Here is a 16,669-nt window from a genome sequence, read left to right on the forward strand (position 1 = left end):
CCAGCGCCCCAGGAGGAAGTGCTCCCCACCTGATCACACCCCAGAAAAGACAGAATAAGCCAGGTGGCTCTGTAGTTTGATTATATTTGTATGTGGGAGGTGGCCCTGAGGATGTCCTTTCTGAATGAAGATCAACGGCACTAATCAACTTAGCACTCTTCTTGTTTAAGAAACATTTGGTTTGCTTCTATCATCACGCATAGACAGTTCAACTCACTTCATGAAAAGGAGAAGTATATCTGATGAAAAGAAAAATGGGGACTTCCCTGGTGGTGCAGTGGTTAAGAATTCGCCTGCCAATGCAGGGGACACGGGTTTGATCCCTGATCTTGGAAGATCCCACATGCCACGGAGCAGCTAAGCCCGTGCACCACAACGACTGAGCCTGTGCTCTAGATCTCATGAGCCACAACTACTGAAGCCCGCGTGCCTAGAGCCCGTGCTCCGCAACAAGAAGCCACCACAATGAGAAGCCCACGCACCGCAACGAAGAGTAGCTCCTGTTCGCTGCAACCAGAGAAAGCCTGCGTGCAGTAAAATAATTAATTAATTTAAAAAATGTATTTGGCTGAAATATACTGAAGTGAAATATACTTTATGCATGCTTTATTTTCATAGAGGGCTTCGTGAGACAGCCACAGGCCCTGAGAATTGTAGTAGCAGCAGTGGTAGTAATAGTCAGTGGGTGGTATTAGCCTAATAATAATGAAGTGAGTTCATTAAGGGGGGGGTGTCACTTAGACGTTGGGTAGTTTTCCGCTCCATCCTCTTTTCCGTGGCAAAGTGGGCAGGTAAATGCTTTCTTGTCAATAGTTGTCTTTGGTCTTTAATTTAGATGCTTCTGCCCAGCTGAAGCAAGTAGGTAGTGATGGGAAAGGAAGCAGATGAATAACTTCCCACATGCGTATGAACCGTTGATGCAGTTTACCTCCACTGTGTTCTGTCTGAATGCAGATCCCCAGATACGCTTGCTGGGTTTCCAGACTTCCCCTAGGGAGCTTTGAGTCAGATCTGAGAATCGCTAATCTGGATGTCACTCTAGTGTAGGGACCTACACTGTTTCTAGGGATACCTTTACTGCCCTCGTGTTTTTCAGTCTGGTGGAAAAGTTACTGGCATTTGTTCTAGTGGAGTAGACTCACTACCCAGCTTCAAAAATTGAAGTAATATCAGACAAGGGGATGTAATGACTTCTAGAGGAAGCGGGGCACCCACTTGGGCCTCTCTCCCAGGATTGTGTGCTCTCCCCCCTGCCCTTGGAGTTCCTTCTCTCTTTCGGGGCACAGATAGTACCCTGAGGCTAGGTAGACCTTATGTTCTGGGGCAGAGAGTGAGTGAGGTGCCAAGGCTGTCTGCAGGACCGTGAGAGTGCCTCCCCCCCGCCCCCCAAATGCTGTGCCCTAGATGACCCCTGCACCTCCCCCTAGGCCTGATGCTGGGTCCTGGGCTAATCGGGGATCTCCTTAGATCCTGGTCCCCTGCCTGAGAGGACCTCCCTCCACCTGCTCCTCCCTGCCTTTGCCTGTGTCCCTAAATTCACCCCTTCCTGCCAGGACTGTGATATGGTATGAACTTGACTCCCTGCATCAAACATGAGTTAGGTGCTCAAACCCTGCCCCACACTCACCCTGCACTACCACCCCATTCCCTGACCCCTAACTGGATCCTAAGCCTTGGGCTCTTAGTAAGGCTGTGATTCTGTCTCAGGGCCACTCACACCCCCACCCAAAGGAGATGCTACTCAAAAGTTGAGGCCAAATTTATTTATAGTAATCGAAAATGTTACAGTTTGCAATTCTGGTGTTTAACACTGTATTAGCCACTTTTTTATTTTAAAATCTCAGCTGCTTTATCTAAAGCATGAAGTTTTTAGAAGGTAACCAGAAAGCTCACATGGCGTAAACCTTTTTTGTATGCTTTATAGAAGTATTGCAGGGTCATTGTGTGACATGTATTGATTAATGTATTCACAATTCAAACTGTCCTTTCAAGGGAGAAGGTCTTTTCTTTGCAGATGTCATCGAACCCACTTTCTGTCTGTTGGAATTGTTTCTCATTGGCTCTGAAATGTTTCTCAGACCTGGGTGCTCGCGTTCTGCCCATAGTAGTCTGTGTGCCTGTGCTCCTCATCCAACTCCTAGCTAGTGGATGTTTCTCATGTTGCCAGGTGTGCCTCATGTGTTGCCAGGTGTGCCTCATGTGTTGTAGGTGTGCATCTACCCCTCCCATCCCACGTTAACCCTCTGTGGGAGGTATTATTAGCACCATTTTTTACTACTGGAAACTGAGACTTAAGAGTCTTAAAAAATAAGTAGCGAGTGGTCTCTCCACAAGTGATGATGATGCTAGGTCCACACCCAGATTTTTGACTCCAAAGCCAGCCTTGTTCTTTGCTTCTTACTTTTTTATAATTGGAAAAAAATTTAAAATATAGAAACTTAAAGAGAATGATAAGAAATCAAACCCATGTATTCTCTTCTGGAATTGACAGATGTTAGCATTTTGGCGTATTTCATATTTTTTTCTAAATAAAACATTAGAAGTTCTCATTTTACTCCTCCCAGTTTGGATCTTTTCCCTTCTTACCCTCCACCCCATCCTGCCCTAACACCTCCTCCGGAGGCAATTTGGCCTCTATCCAGACCATGTTTCTATGCTTTTACTACACATACATGTATTTATTGTTGGCATATAGCTTGGTTTCTGTGTTTAAAAAAGTATGTAAAATTTTATTTATAATATATAAATAAATTCTATTGTATTTATTTTGCAACCTACTCTTTTCCCCAGTTTTGTTTTTGGAGTTGTTACATATAGATCAGAATTATGCATTTTGATGGCCGTCTAGTATTCCATTAGATGAATATATTGTAATGTACCCTACTGATAGACATTTAGCTTGCTTCCAATTTTTTATTCTTTTGCAAACAATGCCACACATGTGTCTGTGCTTATCTAGGGAATGTACTCAGAGGAGGAATCGCCAGGGCCTGGGGTTGGCACAGTTTCTTCTCTGCTAGGTATTTCCCTATTGCTCTCCAAAGTGTACGTAGACTTCCACCCGTCATGTATGAGGGCAGATTTCTCCACATTCTCATCACCTGTTGGTGCTGTTGGACTATAATTTTAGCCAGTTGTGAAATAGTATCTCTTGGTCTTAGTTTTAACTTGCGTCAGCCTGGTGACTGCTCATTACAACTGCAGACATTGAGCATAAACTTCTCACCTGTCAGTCTCCCATTCTTATGAACTGGTTGGTCATATCTTTTGTTCGTTTTTCTGTTTGTTTTTCTTTTTTTCCCTGCTGATTTTTAGGAACTCTGTATACTGCCAATATTAGTCGTTTGTCAAAAAGTATTTGAATGCCATTATCTTTTCCTTGTCAGTCATTTTTGTTTGTTTATGGTGTTTTGTATAATATACACATTTTAAATTTTGGTAGAAAGTTATCAATCTTTCTGTGCTGTGTTGTGTGTCTTGTTTGTCTGTCATAAGCTTTAGAGTTTTGTTTTGCATCTTTAGGTCTGTAATTACACCCCTCCCCCACATTCTTACCCATCGTTCTCTTCCTTACTGTTTTTCTCCATAGCACTTATCATCTTGTAATATATCCTACACTTATCTGTTTTATTTATGTGTTATCTGTTTCCCTCCACTAGAATGTAAGCTCCCTGAGTGCAGTGGCTTTTGTCTGTTTTGTTCATGGCTATATCCCTAACACCTGGAATAGTCACGGGCATATAGCAGGTGCTCAATAAATATTTGTTGAACAAATAAAGAATAATCCACATGGAATGTATTTCTTGTGTATATAGTATGAATAGAGCTGTCACCCTTTGTTCCCCTCATGGAAAGCTGGTTTCTCTAACACCATTTATTGGATAGTCCATCCTTCCCCCACTGATTCTTTTCATTCAACCTTTATCAAGCTGGAGTTGTTTCCCTCATGCCACTGTCTTTATATACTTCTGTTCCCCTGCCTCTGTGCTGAAGTCTGCAGAAAAGCCAGTCTTCACACACACAAGTGGGAGTGGGGGTGATGAAGGGCTAGGTTCCACTTACGGAGAGTTTTTCTCTGATGGGTCAATCGGTAAACATTTAAGAAGCAAGTTTTATGAACCAAATGTAAAAATGGACCTGAGTCCTCAAAGCCCTCAAAGAACTTTCTGGTTGACGTTAAAACTCGTTATAACTCAAGGCAGAATATAAGGGTTAAGCAGGACAATTAGCTGTGTGCTGGGAACACACAAGCTGGAGAACATAGTGGTTAAGTTTGTAGGCTTCAAGTAAATTCAATCTTTGTATCCTGCATCTGCTCCTGACTGGGCTTTGTATCTTGAGCAACTTATTGATCTTCTCCAACATTTAGTTTCCTTATCAAAAAAAATGGGAATGATGATAGTAGTACCTGCTTCAGGGATTGTTGATTGACTGAAAGAATGTACGCTAAGGGTGTAGCTCAGGGCCTGTAAATGTTCACTAATTCTAGTGTGCGCGGAGTCTTTAGGGAGGAGGTGAAATTTGACTGGGTCTTGCAGCATGGGTTAGATTTTTCTGGGCAGGGATTGAGTAGGTGGAAAAGGACGTGCCAGACAAGATACAGAATAAATAAAAAACAAAAGCATGGAAGCCAGAAAGTATAGGGTGAGTTCAGGGAGCATTATTCTAGTTTGACTGGATTGTAGGAGGGAGTAATGATGAAGAGACTGGAAATGTAGGTTGGGCCTAATTGCTGTGATTACCAGCAACAAGCCAAGAAAATGTCCTTTATTACTAAGCTCCTAATTCCTCGATGGCTCCCCATTGCCTGATCAGATCTGAGCCTCAGAGGGATGTCTCTGGCAGGGCGTGCTTGGCAAACAGGAGAGGAGAGGGGCAGGGAGGGCAGCTAGGGGGCTCCCAGGAGAGTCCTGGTCAGTACAGTTGAGGGTCCATGTCCCAGGGCACCTGAACTTTAGGAACATGGTGTGTGTGTGTGTGTGTGTGTGTGTGTGTGTGTGTGTGTGTGTGTGTGTGTGTGTGTGTGTGTGTGTGTGTGTGTGTGTGTGTGTGTGTGTGTGTGTGTGTGTGTGTGTGTGTGTGTGTAATTAAAGCCTCCTTTATTTTTTTTGTTTTGTCTTAAAATTGACAAGACTAGTATAAGCATCTTTAAAAAAATTTTTTTTTATTGGCGTATAGTTGACTTACAAAGTTGTGTTAGTCTCAGGTGTACAGCAAAATGAATCAGTTATACATGTACATATATCCACTCTTTTTTAGATTCTTTTCCCATATAGGTCATTACAGAGTACTGAGTAGAGTACCCTGTGCTATACAGTAGGTCCTTATTAGTTATCTGCTTTATATATAGTAGTGTGTATATGTCAGTAGGAACATTTATTTAAACTACCTTTTTTTTTTTTTTTTGCAGTATGCGGGCCTCTCACTGTTGTGGCCTCTCCCACCGCGGAGCACAGGCTCCGGACGCGCAAGCTCATCGGCCATGGCTCACGGGCCCAGCCGCTCCGCGGCATGTGGGATCCTCCCGGACTGGGGCATGAACCCGTGTCCCCTGCATCGGCAGGCAGACTCTCAACCACTGCGCCACCAGGGAAGCCCCCATTTTTTTTTAGCATCAGCTTTGTGCCAGGTGTGGAGCTGGGTGCTTCCATATACATGCCTACCTCAGAAATACTGCGGGTTGGGTTCCACACCACCGCAATAAAGCAAATATTGCAGTAAAGTGAATCACATGAACTTTTTTGTTTCCCAGTGCATATAAAAGTTATACTGTAGTCTGTTAAGTGTGCAATAGCATTATGTATAAAAAGACAGTGTGACACCTGATTAAAAATACTTTGTTCAGGACTTCCCTGGTGGCGCAGTGGTTAAGAATCCGCTGGCCAATGCAGGGTACACGGGTTCAAACCCTGGTCTGGGAAGATCCCACATGCCGCGGAGCAACTAAGCCCATGCACCACAACTACTGAGCCTGCGCTCTAGAGCCCACAAGCCACAACTACTGAAGCCTGCGTGCCTAGAGCCCGTGCTCCGCAACAAGAGAAGCCACTGCAATGAGAAGCCGGCGCGCACCAACAAAGACCCAATGCAGCCAAAAATAAATAAATAAATTAAAAAAAAATAAAAAGGGCTTCCCTGGTGGCGCAGTGGTTGAGAGTCCGCCTGCCTATGCAGGGGACACGGGTTCGTGCCCCAGTCCGGGAAGATCCCACATGCCGCGGAGCGGCTGGGCCCGTGAGCCATGGCCGCTGAGTCTGCACGTCCGGAGCCTGTGCTCCGCAACGGGAGAGGCCACAACAGTGAGAGGCCTGCGTACCGCAAAAAAAAAAAAAAGAAAAAAAAGAAAAAACTTTGTTGCTGAAAAATGATCACTAATCATCATCTGAACCTTCAGTGAGTTGTAATCTTTTTGCTGGTGGAGGATTTAAAATATTGCAAGAATTACCAGAGTGTGACACAGAGATACAAAGCGAGCAAATGCTGTTGGAAAAGTGGTGCCGACAGCCTTGCTCAGTGCAGGGTTGCCACAGACCTTCAATTTGTGAAAAATGCGACGTGTAAAGCACCATAAAATGAAGTGCAATAAGATGAGTGATGCCTGTACCTCCTCTAGTTGTTTAGCCTGAAACAGTTCTCTCCCTGGATATTCCTGCTCAGTGTATGGTCGTCTGTCCCTGATAGTGTACCCATCCAGGGAAGCACAGGGATAGAGAAGCTCAGAGGACCCTCTTTGCCACTTCTCCATCCCACCTTCCAATAAGGTCACAGAGGAGGAAAGAATAGCCTGAAGACTTAGGGCTCCAGCAAATCCTTTGTTAAAGAAGGTATCACCTGCCAGTATTCTTCCCAGCCTGGCCTAATTTCTAGGCAGCATTGCCGCGATAGGTTGTCGTCATAGGGAAGGTAGACCTCTGGACATCAGGCTGGTGTGAACGGAAGAGCCTGGGCCTTGTCATCAAAGAGAAGTGGGTTTAGATCTCAGCCCTGCCGGAATCGAGCTCTAGGGTGACCACCTGTCCTGGTTTGCCTGCGAATGAGAAGGTTCCTGACTCATGAGACTAGAACCTAGAAAGTTCCGGGCAAGCTGGAACGAGCCGGTTACCTCTTTAGCCCTGTGGTCTGAACCTTTCCCTCACCCCGTCGGCAGACGGCAGGTGCATCCTGTCTCTTGGTAGGTGGGGAGACCTAACGTCATTCTGCCTGCTTCCTTATTGCGCTAATGTGTGTGTTTCTCCATTTACTGCCTCACTGGGATGTTGATTCTCTGAAAGTGGAGACCAGGTCTTCCTGGCTCACTGCTGTGCTCCCACTGGGCCCGATGCAGAGGGGATCACAGCTGATTGTGAAGGAATGAACAGACAATGAAACTGTAGGAACCCCAGTTCCCTCGTCTATGGGGATAACGACTCTTAGGGTTGTTTCTGAGGATAATGAGCTAAGCCAGCAAAAGCCCTGGTACTCTGTACACCCCTTTTTCTTCCTTCCCAGTGAATGCACAGATTGGAACGCCAGTTTATCCATCCTTCCCTGGTGTTTACATGGCCCAGTCATGTTCAGGCACCCAGGGTGCTATTTCTCCTTAAACAGAAGTTGGGTTATCTTTAATATAAGATAGAAATCAAACCACATTAGATTATTTTACCTCAGAAGCCAGTTTCAACCGACCCTTTTGAATAGTATAGTTCTATTATTATATATTACTTCAAACTTAATAGAAAAAAATTGATTAAAATGTGTGCCCTGTTCATATCTGGCCTGGCTGAATGCCACAAGACACATTAATTGAAAATGAATTTCTACAAACCCAATCAAGCATCATGAAGATGAAAAATGTACCTTTTCCCCTCCATTCCTCCATTGATTTTTCATTTTCCCCACTCAGAGCTTCATTTAGCAATTTTTCAGTTTCGTTTTGTTGTGGCCTTAATTCATCCCCTTCACTCCCCCCAAAATGAGATAATGTACCATTTTCCTTGTCCTTTTTAAACTGTTCTTTCATGCTGCATTAGTGCAGGGCAGATCCTGTTCTTGTCTTACATCCCTGTGCTTTATTATTTTTTAGGAAAAGAGGGTAACCTTCTTTTTAAAATTCTTACCATGGTGGTTTTTATCAAAGGGAATGCACTTTAAAAATACATAACTATGAAATTAGTGTTACAACACTTCTAAAATGAATTAAGAGAAACTGCAGCAAAAATAAAAAACCTTTTCAGAGGAAGAGTATTAGATATCAATTATTCTCATTTTTCAGGGTGAGGTATTTGGGGATCAAACACGAGTCCTGTTTTGTTGAGGGAAATGGAGAAAGCTATTTGCCAGATCACAAGAGGCTGAATTGAAAACAAGGCTGGGTCAGGACAAGAGGGAGCAAAGGGAGGTGACTAAAACCCCAGGTGAGTTCTAGAAGGTTCTTGCCTGTCTTGTGCCAACCGTGCCCCAGTCTGTTCACTGAGTCCCTGGATCTCTAGGGGTTTTGATAACAATAATGGGGATCTTCAAGCTATCTTCCTGTCAAATTTTCAAATAATCGAACAGCATACTTTTCCCATGAAAAGTTGAGAAGGGCTCACATTCAAGTATCCTACTGCTTTACCCTGAGCTAGAATTCAGAACCCTGGTTATCTCATTTTGATTAGAAGCTTTGATTGGCAATTAGCCATCTTCGGTACATTTTCAATGGGAAAATGAATTATTTCTTTATCAATGCAGTTTAAAGTAGAAAGTGTTTTTAAATGAGGGCCCATTAGTAGGAGTAAGAAAGTGGGGTGTTGGTGACAGAGGTTTGGAAACCTTATTAATGTGTCGAGTTTCATGATAGGCACATACACACACACTCTGATTTTGAATAAAAGTACCTGTGGACTTTAATTGGTTATTCTTAAAATTAGAATGAAAACAAAATAAAACAGATTTCAAAGAAAATGAACATAAACTTAGTTTGGATTTAAAAATTGAATTCCCTTTTCCTTACAAGATTTTAAACAATTTAATTCAATGTGATCATCAGTTGTAACATACCTTCTAATATCATGCCCTGTTCCATTGTGTCTCCTGTTTTACATAAGGCATTTTCAGATACATGTATATCATCATTTGCCAGCTGGTAAGAGAAAACACCCCAAAGCACAATTTCTTAAAAAAAACCATATCAAGTGCTATGTAGTATTTAATACTTATTTGCTGCTGCATTTCTTATATTCATTCATTTCTCTCCACATCCCCAACCTCAATATTGAGTTGTGTTTCATGAGTCTTTGCACAATTGGGTACTATTCACATCCTTCTAATTATAGGGCTGTATCACATTCTGACATCTAACATGAAATGACCCTACATGTCTGTCACCAATGGAAAAAAATTCCAGGAAGCTGAAAAGCCTTGCAACCTCCTGGGTTGCTGTGACTCCATAACAGGACCTTACTAAATTTTTGTACAATTTCATTTTGGTCTGGTTGACATACAAGGTCTTTTTGAAAGAAATTGGGAGGGATCCTTTCACTATAGGAATCTGTTTCCAAAGAAGTTTATAAAAATGTGTGGATTGATAGGGGTGATTTCACCTCCTAAGAGGACTGCTCTTTCATATAAGATAATTGATGCACTAAACATCTGTTCCATGTGGGTTTGCTGTCTGGTGCAAGGGAAAGATGTAAACAAAGAGTGGTAGTGACAATGATGGGTTCTACTAGGGGTTTGCGCGAAGGGCTGAAATGGAACAGAGGAGAGAGACACAAAGCCAGCCTGGAGGACTTGGGAAGAGCTGGCCTGGGAGGTGACTGTTGAGTACTTCCTGACAGAAGATTTCCTGGTGGAAAAAGGAATGGAGGGTGGGAGGGCATGCCTGGTGAAGGCACCAGCCTGTGCAGAGGCCTGGTAGCAGGACCATCGTATGTCCACAGCACGCTGAGTATGGAGTGGCTTGTAAGTAGGGTTCATTGTGGGACAGAGCAGGCACGAAATGAAACTGGGGAGATAAATTGGGACCACGGCAGAGGTGCCTCATGTCCACGCTAGGGAGTTGGAACATTAGAAGCTTGGGAGGGTTGTTTTGTTTTGTTTGTACTTTTTTCTTTTATTGAAGTATAGTTGATTTACAATGTTGTGTTAGGTTCAGGTGTACAGCAAAGTGATTTGGTTATATATAATCGATTATTTTCCATTATAGGTTATTACAAGATATTGAGTATAGTTCCCTGTGCTATACAGTAGGTCCTTGTTGGTTATCTCTTTTATATATAGTAGTGTGTATATGTGAACCCCAAACTCCTAATTTATCCCCCTCCAGAAGCTTGGGAGGGTTTTTAAGTAAGAGGGTGATATATGCAGCATCTCTGGGGTAGAGCCTAGAAGTCGATGACTCCATCCAGGTGACTCCAGTGTGTGGGTCTGGTTAAGAAGGGATCGCTTAGCTCGAACCATCTATGCAGGTAACTCAGTTGTGGCTGACGTGAAGAAAAGCCGGTTCCAGTTTTAAGAAACCAGATGACCCCCCCACCGCCCACCTTAAATATCAATCTGGCCTGTAGTCTTAGAAACCTAGCATCCTGCGTTATCAGTTAGGCTGTAAGACATATACACAGTTTGAATTACAAAAAAAAAATCATGCTAACGAAGACAAAATTAGACATCAGTTCAATGAGTTAACATCGGTTAAAAGGTTCTAGATTTTACCAAGATGTGTTTCTTCCCTTTGTTCTCTACGGGGGTTTACTGTTTGATATTTAAATTTAACTGTTACAAGAAGATTACATTCTTGGGTAACTACATTTTCCAGACCTCATCTAAGTTCTCATTTCTTAATGCCTTGACTTCAGCCTGGTAACTTGGGTCATTTAACACCACCTGGTGACAGCTAGAGTTAAATGCAGATTCTTGAAGTGTACATAAACCTCTTGAAGGTCAAATTTACAAACTTACATAGAGCATGGACTTGAGGATATGGGGAGGGGGAAGGGTAAGCTGGGACGAAGTGAGAGAGTGGCATGGACATATATACACTACCAAACGTAAAATAGATAGCTAGTGGGAAGCAGCCGCATAGCACAGGGAGATCAGCTAGGTGGTTTGTGACCACCTAGAGGGGTGGGATAGGGAGGGTGGGAGGGAGGGAGACACAAGAGGGAAGAGATATGGGAACATTTGTATATGTATAACGGATTCACTTTGTTATAAAGCAGAAACTAACACACCATTGTAAAGCAGTTATACTCCAACATGATGTCAAAAAAAAAAAAAAAAAAAAGCGAGAGCAAAGGTGCCAAATGGATTTTACTTGCATACCGGCTGCATACTTCCTTGGATTTTGGGTGCCCCCGATTTTGGGAGTTGCTTTGGAGGTTATGTGTTTAGCAAGTCTGTATTGGTTCATCTAGGCCTCCAAGAGTCTGTTCCAGACAAATATGCCCCTGGAGTCTAAGGGGTGGATTGTTTAGAGATAATGGATGGACGGATTCTTTGATTCGTCCATTCAATGTCTGAGAATATGAAGATGATCAAGGTCTTTATTCTCAAGCTGACAGTCTAGGGAGGGAGAAATACCAGTAATAACATAGTAGTAGCTAATTTTTGAGTGTTTATCATGCTAGGTGCTATAGGAGACGATATTTCAAGGCTCTTTGAAGTTGGCAGTCAGAAATAACAGCATTTTCCACACAAATGTGATTTAGATATTGTGGAAAAGAACCAAAGGCTTGGGAGTCAGACAATACTTAGAATATTAGCAAACCCGGAGGCGTGAGAGCCTGCTTATTTTAGAAACTGGGTGTCGCGCTTGGGAGAAGGCATGGGATGTGCTCCAGGAGCAGACCTCAGGGGGGAGTAACTTGGGGTTCAAAGTTGGCACCCCTTCTAGGGCATCAGGGGCCAGCCATGAACTGACTGCCAACCTAAGCATCCTTTTTCTCTAATCCGAGCAAGTCAGCTCTGGCCACAGAATGTACTGTACAAGATGCTTCTATGAGAAATGCTCAAGGATGAAAGCAAATGAGTGTGCACAGCATTCATTTTTAGTGCAAAAGCACAATCGCTTTTTGAAGCATCAGTTGCTGAAAAATGCGATCCTTGTCAGAAGCTTCAGATCCCCTACATCCTTCCCTCGACCTATTCTTTTTCTCCAGAATGAGATGCCTCCTCACGCTAGCATTAGCCCAGAGTTCTCCCCTCAGCTGTCTCTCCAGATGATATCTCTGCTTTGCATTATTTCTTTTTAAAACTAAAATCTAGGGACAAAGGTGAGCAGAATCATCTTGGTCTCCTCCTGTGAGCTGTTCATTAGGGTGCCCTTAACCCACACCTCTTGCTTCTCTTGACTCACAAAGCACTCTGATTACTTCAGAGATAGTGAAACTAGTGTGCGTGAAGTCACTTTTTGTGTTATTTGATGAAGTACTACCCCTGACCTTCTTGGAATATTTTAGTTCATTTCAGTACACACTTTACCTATCATTTAAAGATTTTAAAAGCTTTAAAAATTTCTAACACTATAAGAAGGAATGAAAAAGGGACACTGTAAGGATGATTTTTGCAAATTATTCCTACAAAAATGAAGGAAATTTAAACAAAACAAACTTTTGTTTTGCTCATAATCCTACCCCAACCCCGGAACTATTTTGTTTATCTAACTTTTCTTCCAGCTTTTACTTTCATCATTGTAAACTCTTGTTTTTCTATCCCTGGAGGCTTTTTGTAAACACTTTTCCATTTTGTAATATATTTGTTTTTAGTGTTTGTGTAATGTATTCCATCCAAGTGATATTCCATAATTTATCACCCATTCCTTTAGTGCTGGACATTAAGGTTATTTCCATTTTCTCTCTATTATAAATAATTGGAGCAAGAACATCTTTGTATATATAGCTTTCTTCCTACATCTGAATTATATCCTTAGGATAAATTCCCAGGAGTGGGATTAGTAGGTCAAAGGGTATGAACAGCTTTATGGCTCTTCATATTTATTGCTACATTGCCCAAAGGGTCATTCTAATTTACAGCACCACCTGCAACACATGAGAGTAGCTATCCCGCCCAGCCCTTCCAACACTGATTTCTTCAGTCAGTAGTTTGGGGCAAATTTAATAGGTACGAAAGGATAACTAGTGACTGTTTTTAATTGTTAATTTAAAAAATAATTATCAATTTTCTTCTTAAGTATGTTTATTGTATTCTATTTCATATGGTTTGCTTTTCATGTCGGAGAATTATATTTTTTGACACCAGGTGGAATTTAAAATATTTTATCATGAAAATGTCACATTCTCTCAGAACAAAGGGCGTAATGATGAATCATTACTTAGATTCAACAAGCAGCAACATTTGGCCACATCTGCCTTATCTACACCTTCTTTTCCTTTTATTTTTTCCTTTGTGCAGTTATTTTAAAGCAAATCCCAGACATTCTGCATGTTTCCTGTATACTTCATTAAGCATCAATAAAACGTGGACTTTTTCTTCTATAATCATAATGCTTATTGCCACACCTAACAAAATTAATGATAATTCCTTGGTCCCACTTACTACTAGTCTGTAATAACATTTTCCAACATGTCTTTAAAATTGTCTCTTAACTGATATTTTGTTCCAGTCAGCATACAGAGAGGTCCACTGTATTTGGTTGTTAGGTTTCTGAAAACCTTTAATCTAGAGCATATGCTCTGTTTACTCCCCCGGTACCCCCACCTCAAATTTACCCCCAGCCAGTGACTTATTGCAGGAACTAAGTCAGTTGTCCTATAAACGTTCCCGCATTCTGAATTTGACTTTTTGTTTCCTTAATAGTGCAATTAGATTCCGTTTCAACTTTGTTTTGTCCGGGGAGGCAAGAATACTTCAAGGGTGGTGCTGTGTGATTCATTTCATACTGCTCTGGGGGCACACAATGTCTGGTGATCCCACTTTGGGTGATGCTAAGGCTGATTGTGGATCAGGTGGTGACAGCCCACAACAAAGTCGTAAAGTCCCTCGCTGGCTTTGCCCCTCACTGTTTCATCTGTCCGTGAAGCTTGCTTGAGTCAGTTATTTCCTAGGGGATCGCACAATGGTGATTTTTGAATTCTCTCATTCCTTCCCCACTTATTAACTGGAATTCTTCTGCAGAGTAAAACTTCTTTCTTCATAAACTGGGACTTTTTTAGTAATCTCAACATGCAGTTTGTACAAGTAAGGCAGGATAAATGCTTTTTTCTTTTATCCAAATTGCCAAGCTTCTAAGTAAGGAGTTGGTTCCACTGTCATTTCTGAGGAGTTGTTATTGCTGCTTTGTTTTTCTTTTTTAAGAATAATACTCAGGGTTTTAAAAAATATATATTCCATGTGTTTTACTCATTATTCTTTTTGATGCTCACGTTGTTCCATCTTTGCCCCAAGGGAGACCCTTCATGTCCTTGTTTTCAGGTAGAATAAGGTGTCTTAGGCTCATCTAGTATATTTTTTAAAAAATAACAGATTATGAATTCATACTGACACTTTCATTTCAAATCTAACAAAACTATTTTTTTCTTTGATTTTGTACTTGTATTTCTTTTTCTTACACTAAAAATCTTGGTTCCAAATGTTATTATACTACAGTCTATCAAATAGTTTAAAAATATAATACCCATATTACTACTAAAATTTTCCCAGTGAGTGCAACTGTTTATCTTTAGAACACATTCCACTAAAAACATCCAGTCAAATTACCTTGTCCTAACAACACTTGAATTAATTCGTTTAACCAATCTGATATATGGTTAAGTTCTTTCTGTTCTGTTTCTTTTCAAATTTTAGGATTCACTTTTTTCCCCTTTTTGGTTTTTATTTTTTGAATCTGTAAAATGTGCTTTCAAAATTGAACTTATGTAACAAGGTATTATCACAAAAGTCTTTGTTCTGTTCTGTCTCCTCCATCTAATTTCCTCCCTCTCCCTGTTGGTAAATATTAAGATTTGTTTGATCTTTGCAGTGTTTCATTTTGCAAATATATATTCATTCATATGTCTTCACCAGTTTTACACCAAAGCCAGCATACCATCTACTCCTTACAATATATCGTATCAGGGTTTTAGAGATCTTCATTTTTTCTTGAAGGTTGCATAGGCATCCATTGTTAAGATGAACCATAATTTATTTATCAGGCACTTATTGATGGAGTTCTGTTTTTGTGTGTGTGTTTTCTAAAAACAAAAATCCTGTGTCCAAGTCATTTCATATTTTGGCTAATGATTCTTTGGGATCTATTCCTAGAAGTGGAGTTGCTGGGTCAAAGGTTAAATGTAATTGTATACTTCTTTTTTAAAGAAATTAATTAATTAATTTTTGGCTGCCGTTAGGTCTCCGTTGCTGCACATGGGCTTTTTCTAGTTGCAGTGAGCGGGGGCTACTCTTCGTTGTGGTGCGTGGGCTTCTCACTGCAGTGGCTTCTCTGGTTGCAGAGCACGGGCTCTAGGCACGCGGGCTCAGTAGTTGTGGTGCACGGGCTTAGTTGCTCTGCGGCATGTGGGATCTTCCCGGACCAGGGCTGGAACCCATGTTCCCTGCGTTGGCAGGCAGATTCTTAACCACTGTGCCACCAGGGAAGTCCCTACTTGTACTTCTTTTAGTTATTTGCTAGAGTCCCTTCTATACGAATTGTGTCATTTTGCACAGAGAGGGATTTTTTAAAAAAGATTTTGCAGTGCTCAAATGTCATATGAAAGGTTGTTGGAAAATTAGTGCATTCTTCAAAATCACATGTTATTTATCGAACCTACACACTGTTCCCACTATTGCCCAAGACATGGCCTGGTAGAGAGCACCCTGGTTCCTGCTTTTAGGGAACCTACGATGTGTCTGTGGAGACATGATATGTGAGTGAAAAACAAAGTTAGAGTAGTCCAAGATAGATATAGTATAAAAACAAAGGTGAAAACGCAGCTCAAGTCTCTGTCTTTCAGAAGCCTTCCCTGCTTAACCCAGGCCACGTGAGTCCTCAGTCCTCTGAATTTCATTATTACTTTCAGTGACAGTGACCTTTTTCCCAGAGCAAAACTTTTGACACGTGGTTGAACAAATATGAATATACGAACAGGAACAACAGAGCAGAATGTATGAAATGCAGGCTGCTGCATAAATTCAAGTGAAATAATTTTTATGTAGAGTTATGTCTGCATTTCCCAAAGCATTGGTGGGATATTACGAAGGGTTACACGGCAAAATCAGTGCAGAAATGTTAGGCTAAACAGACCTAATGAAACAACTCCACAACCACGTATGATGTCCCAAGCATACCTGGGCACAGAACCCCCCCGCTCTGCCTCCGTGAAGCACCTCATGTTCATACTGTTCCACGGAACATAAAAGAACCAATGTGTAGTTTCTATTTGAATGAAAACCAAAGGCTTCTCTTCCAGTTGATTAACTTGTACAAATTCTGCATTTTTGATAACAATTTCCAATTTGTTTCTTTCTAGATTGAATCACTAAAGAAAAAGGTGCAGCAGAAACAGCTCTTAATATTGCAGCTTTTAGAAAAGATATCGTTCTTAGAAGGAGAGGTAAGAAGCTGTGTTTCTTTAAGCTGGGGTCTTCCCTATCATTAAATTTTATGTTGCTGAGCCTACCACCGACACTTAATTAAAAATATGGCTATTTCCTGGCCTTATAAAATTGATTGAAGGTTAACTGCCAACACTGAAAATGAGGTTCTGACAGCTAGTTT

General features: G+C 41.5%; 1 protein-coding gene across 1 annotated transcript in view; it reads left to right on the forward strand.

Moving 5' to 3' along the window:
• MYZAP (myocardial zonula adherens protein) overlaps nucleotides 1-16,669 on the forward strand; it is a gene marked incomplete at its 5' end in the record, with an annotated part of 100,595 nt that overhangs the window by 52,524 nt on the left and 31,402 nt on the right. Inside the window, one exon of the mRNA XM_082649406.1 lies at nucleotides 16,422-16,505. Within this exon, the coding sequence (XP_082505532.1) occupies nucleotides 16,422-16,505 (84 nt within the window). The remainder of the gene's footprint in view (nucleotides 1-16,421; nucleotides 16,506-16,669) is intronic.

This window comes from Grampus griseus (genome assembly GCF_964374135.1).
Source record: "Grampus griseus genome assembly, chromosome: 2".
In the NCBI taxonomy this organism is placed as follows: Eukaryota; Metazoa; Chordata; class Mammalia; order Artiodactyla; family Delphinidae; genus Grampus; species Grampus griseus.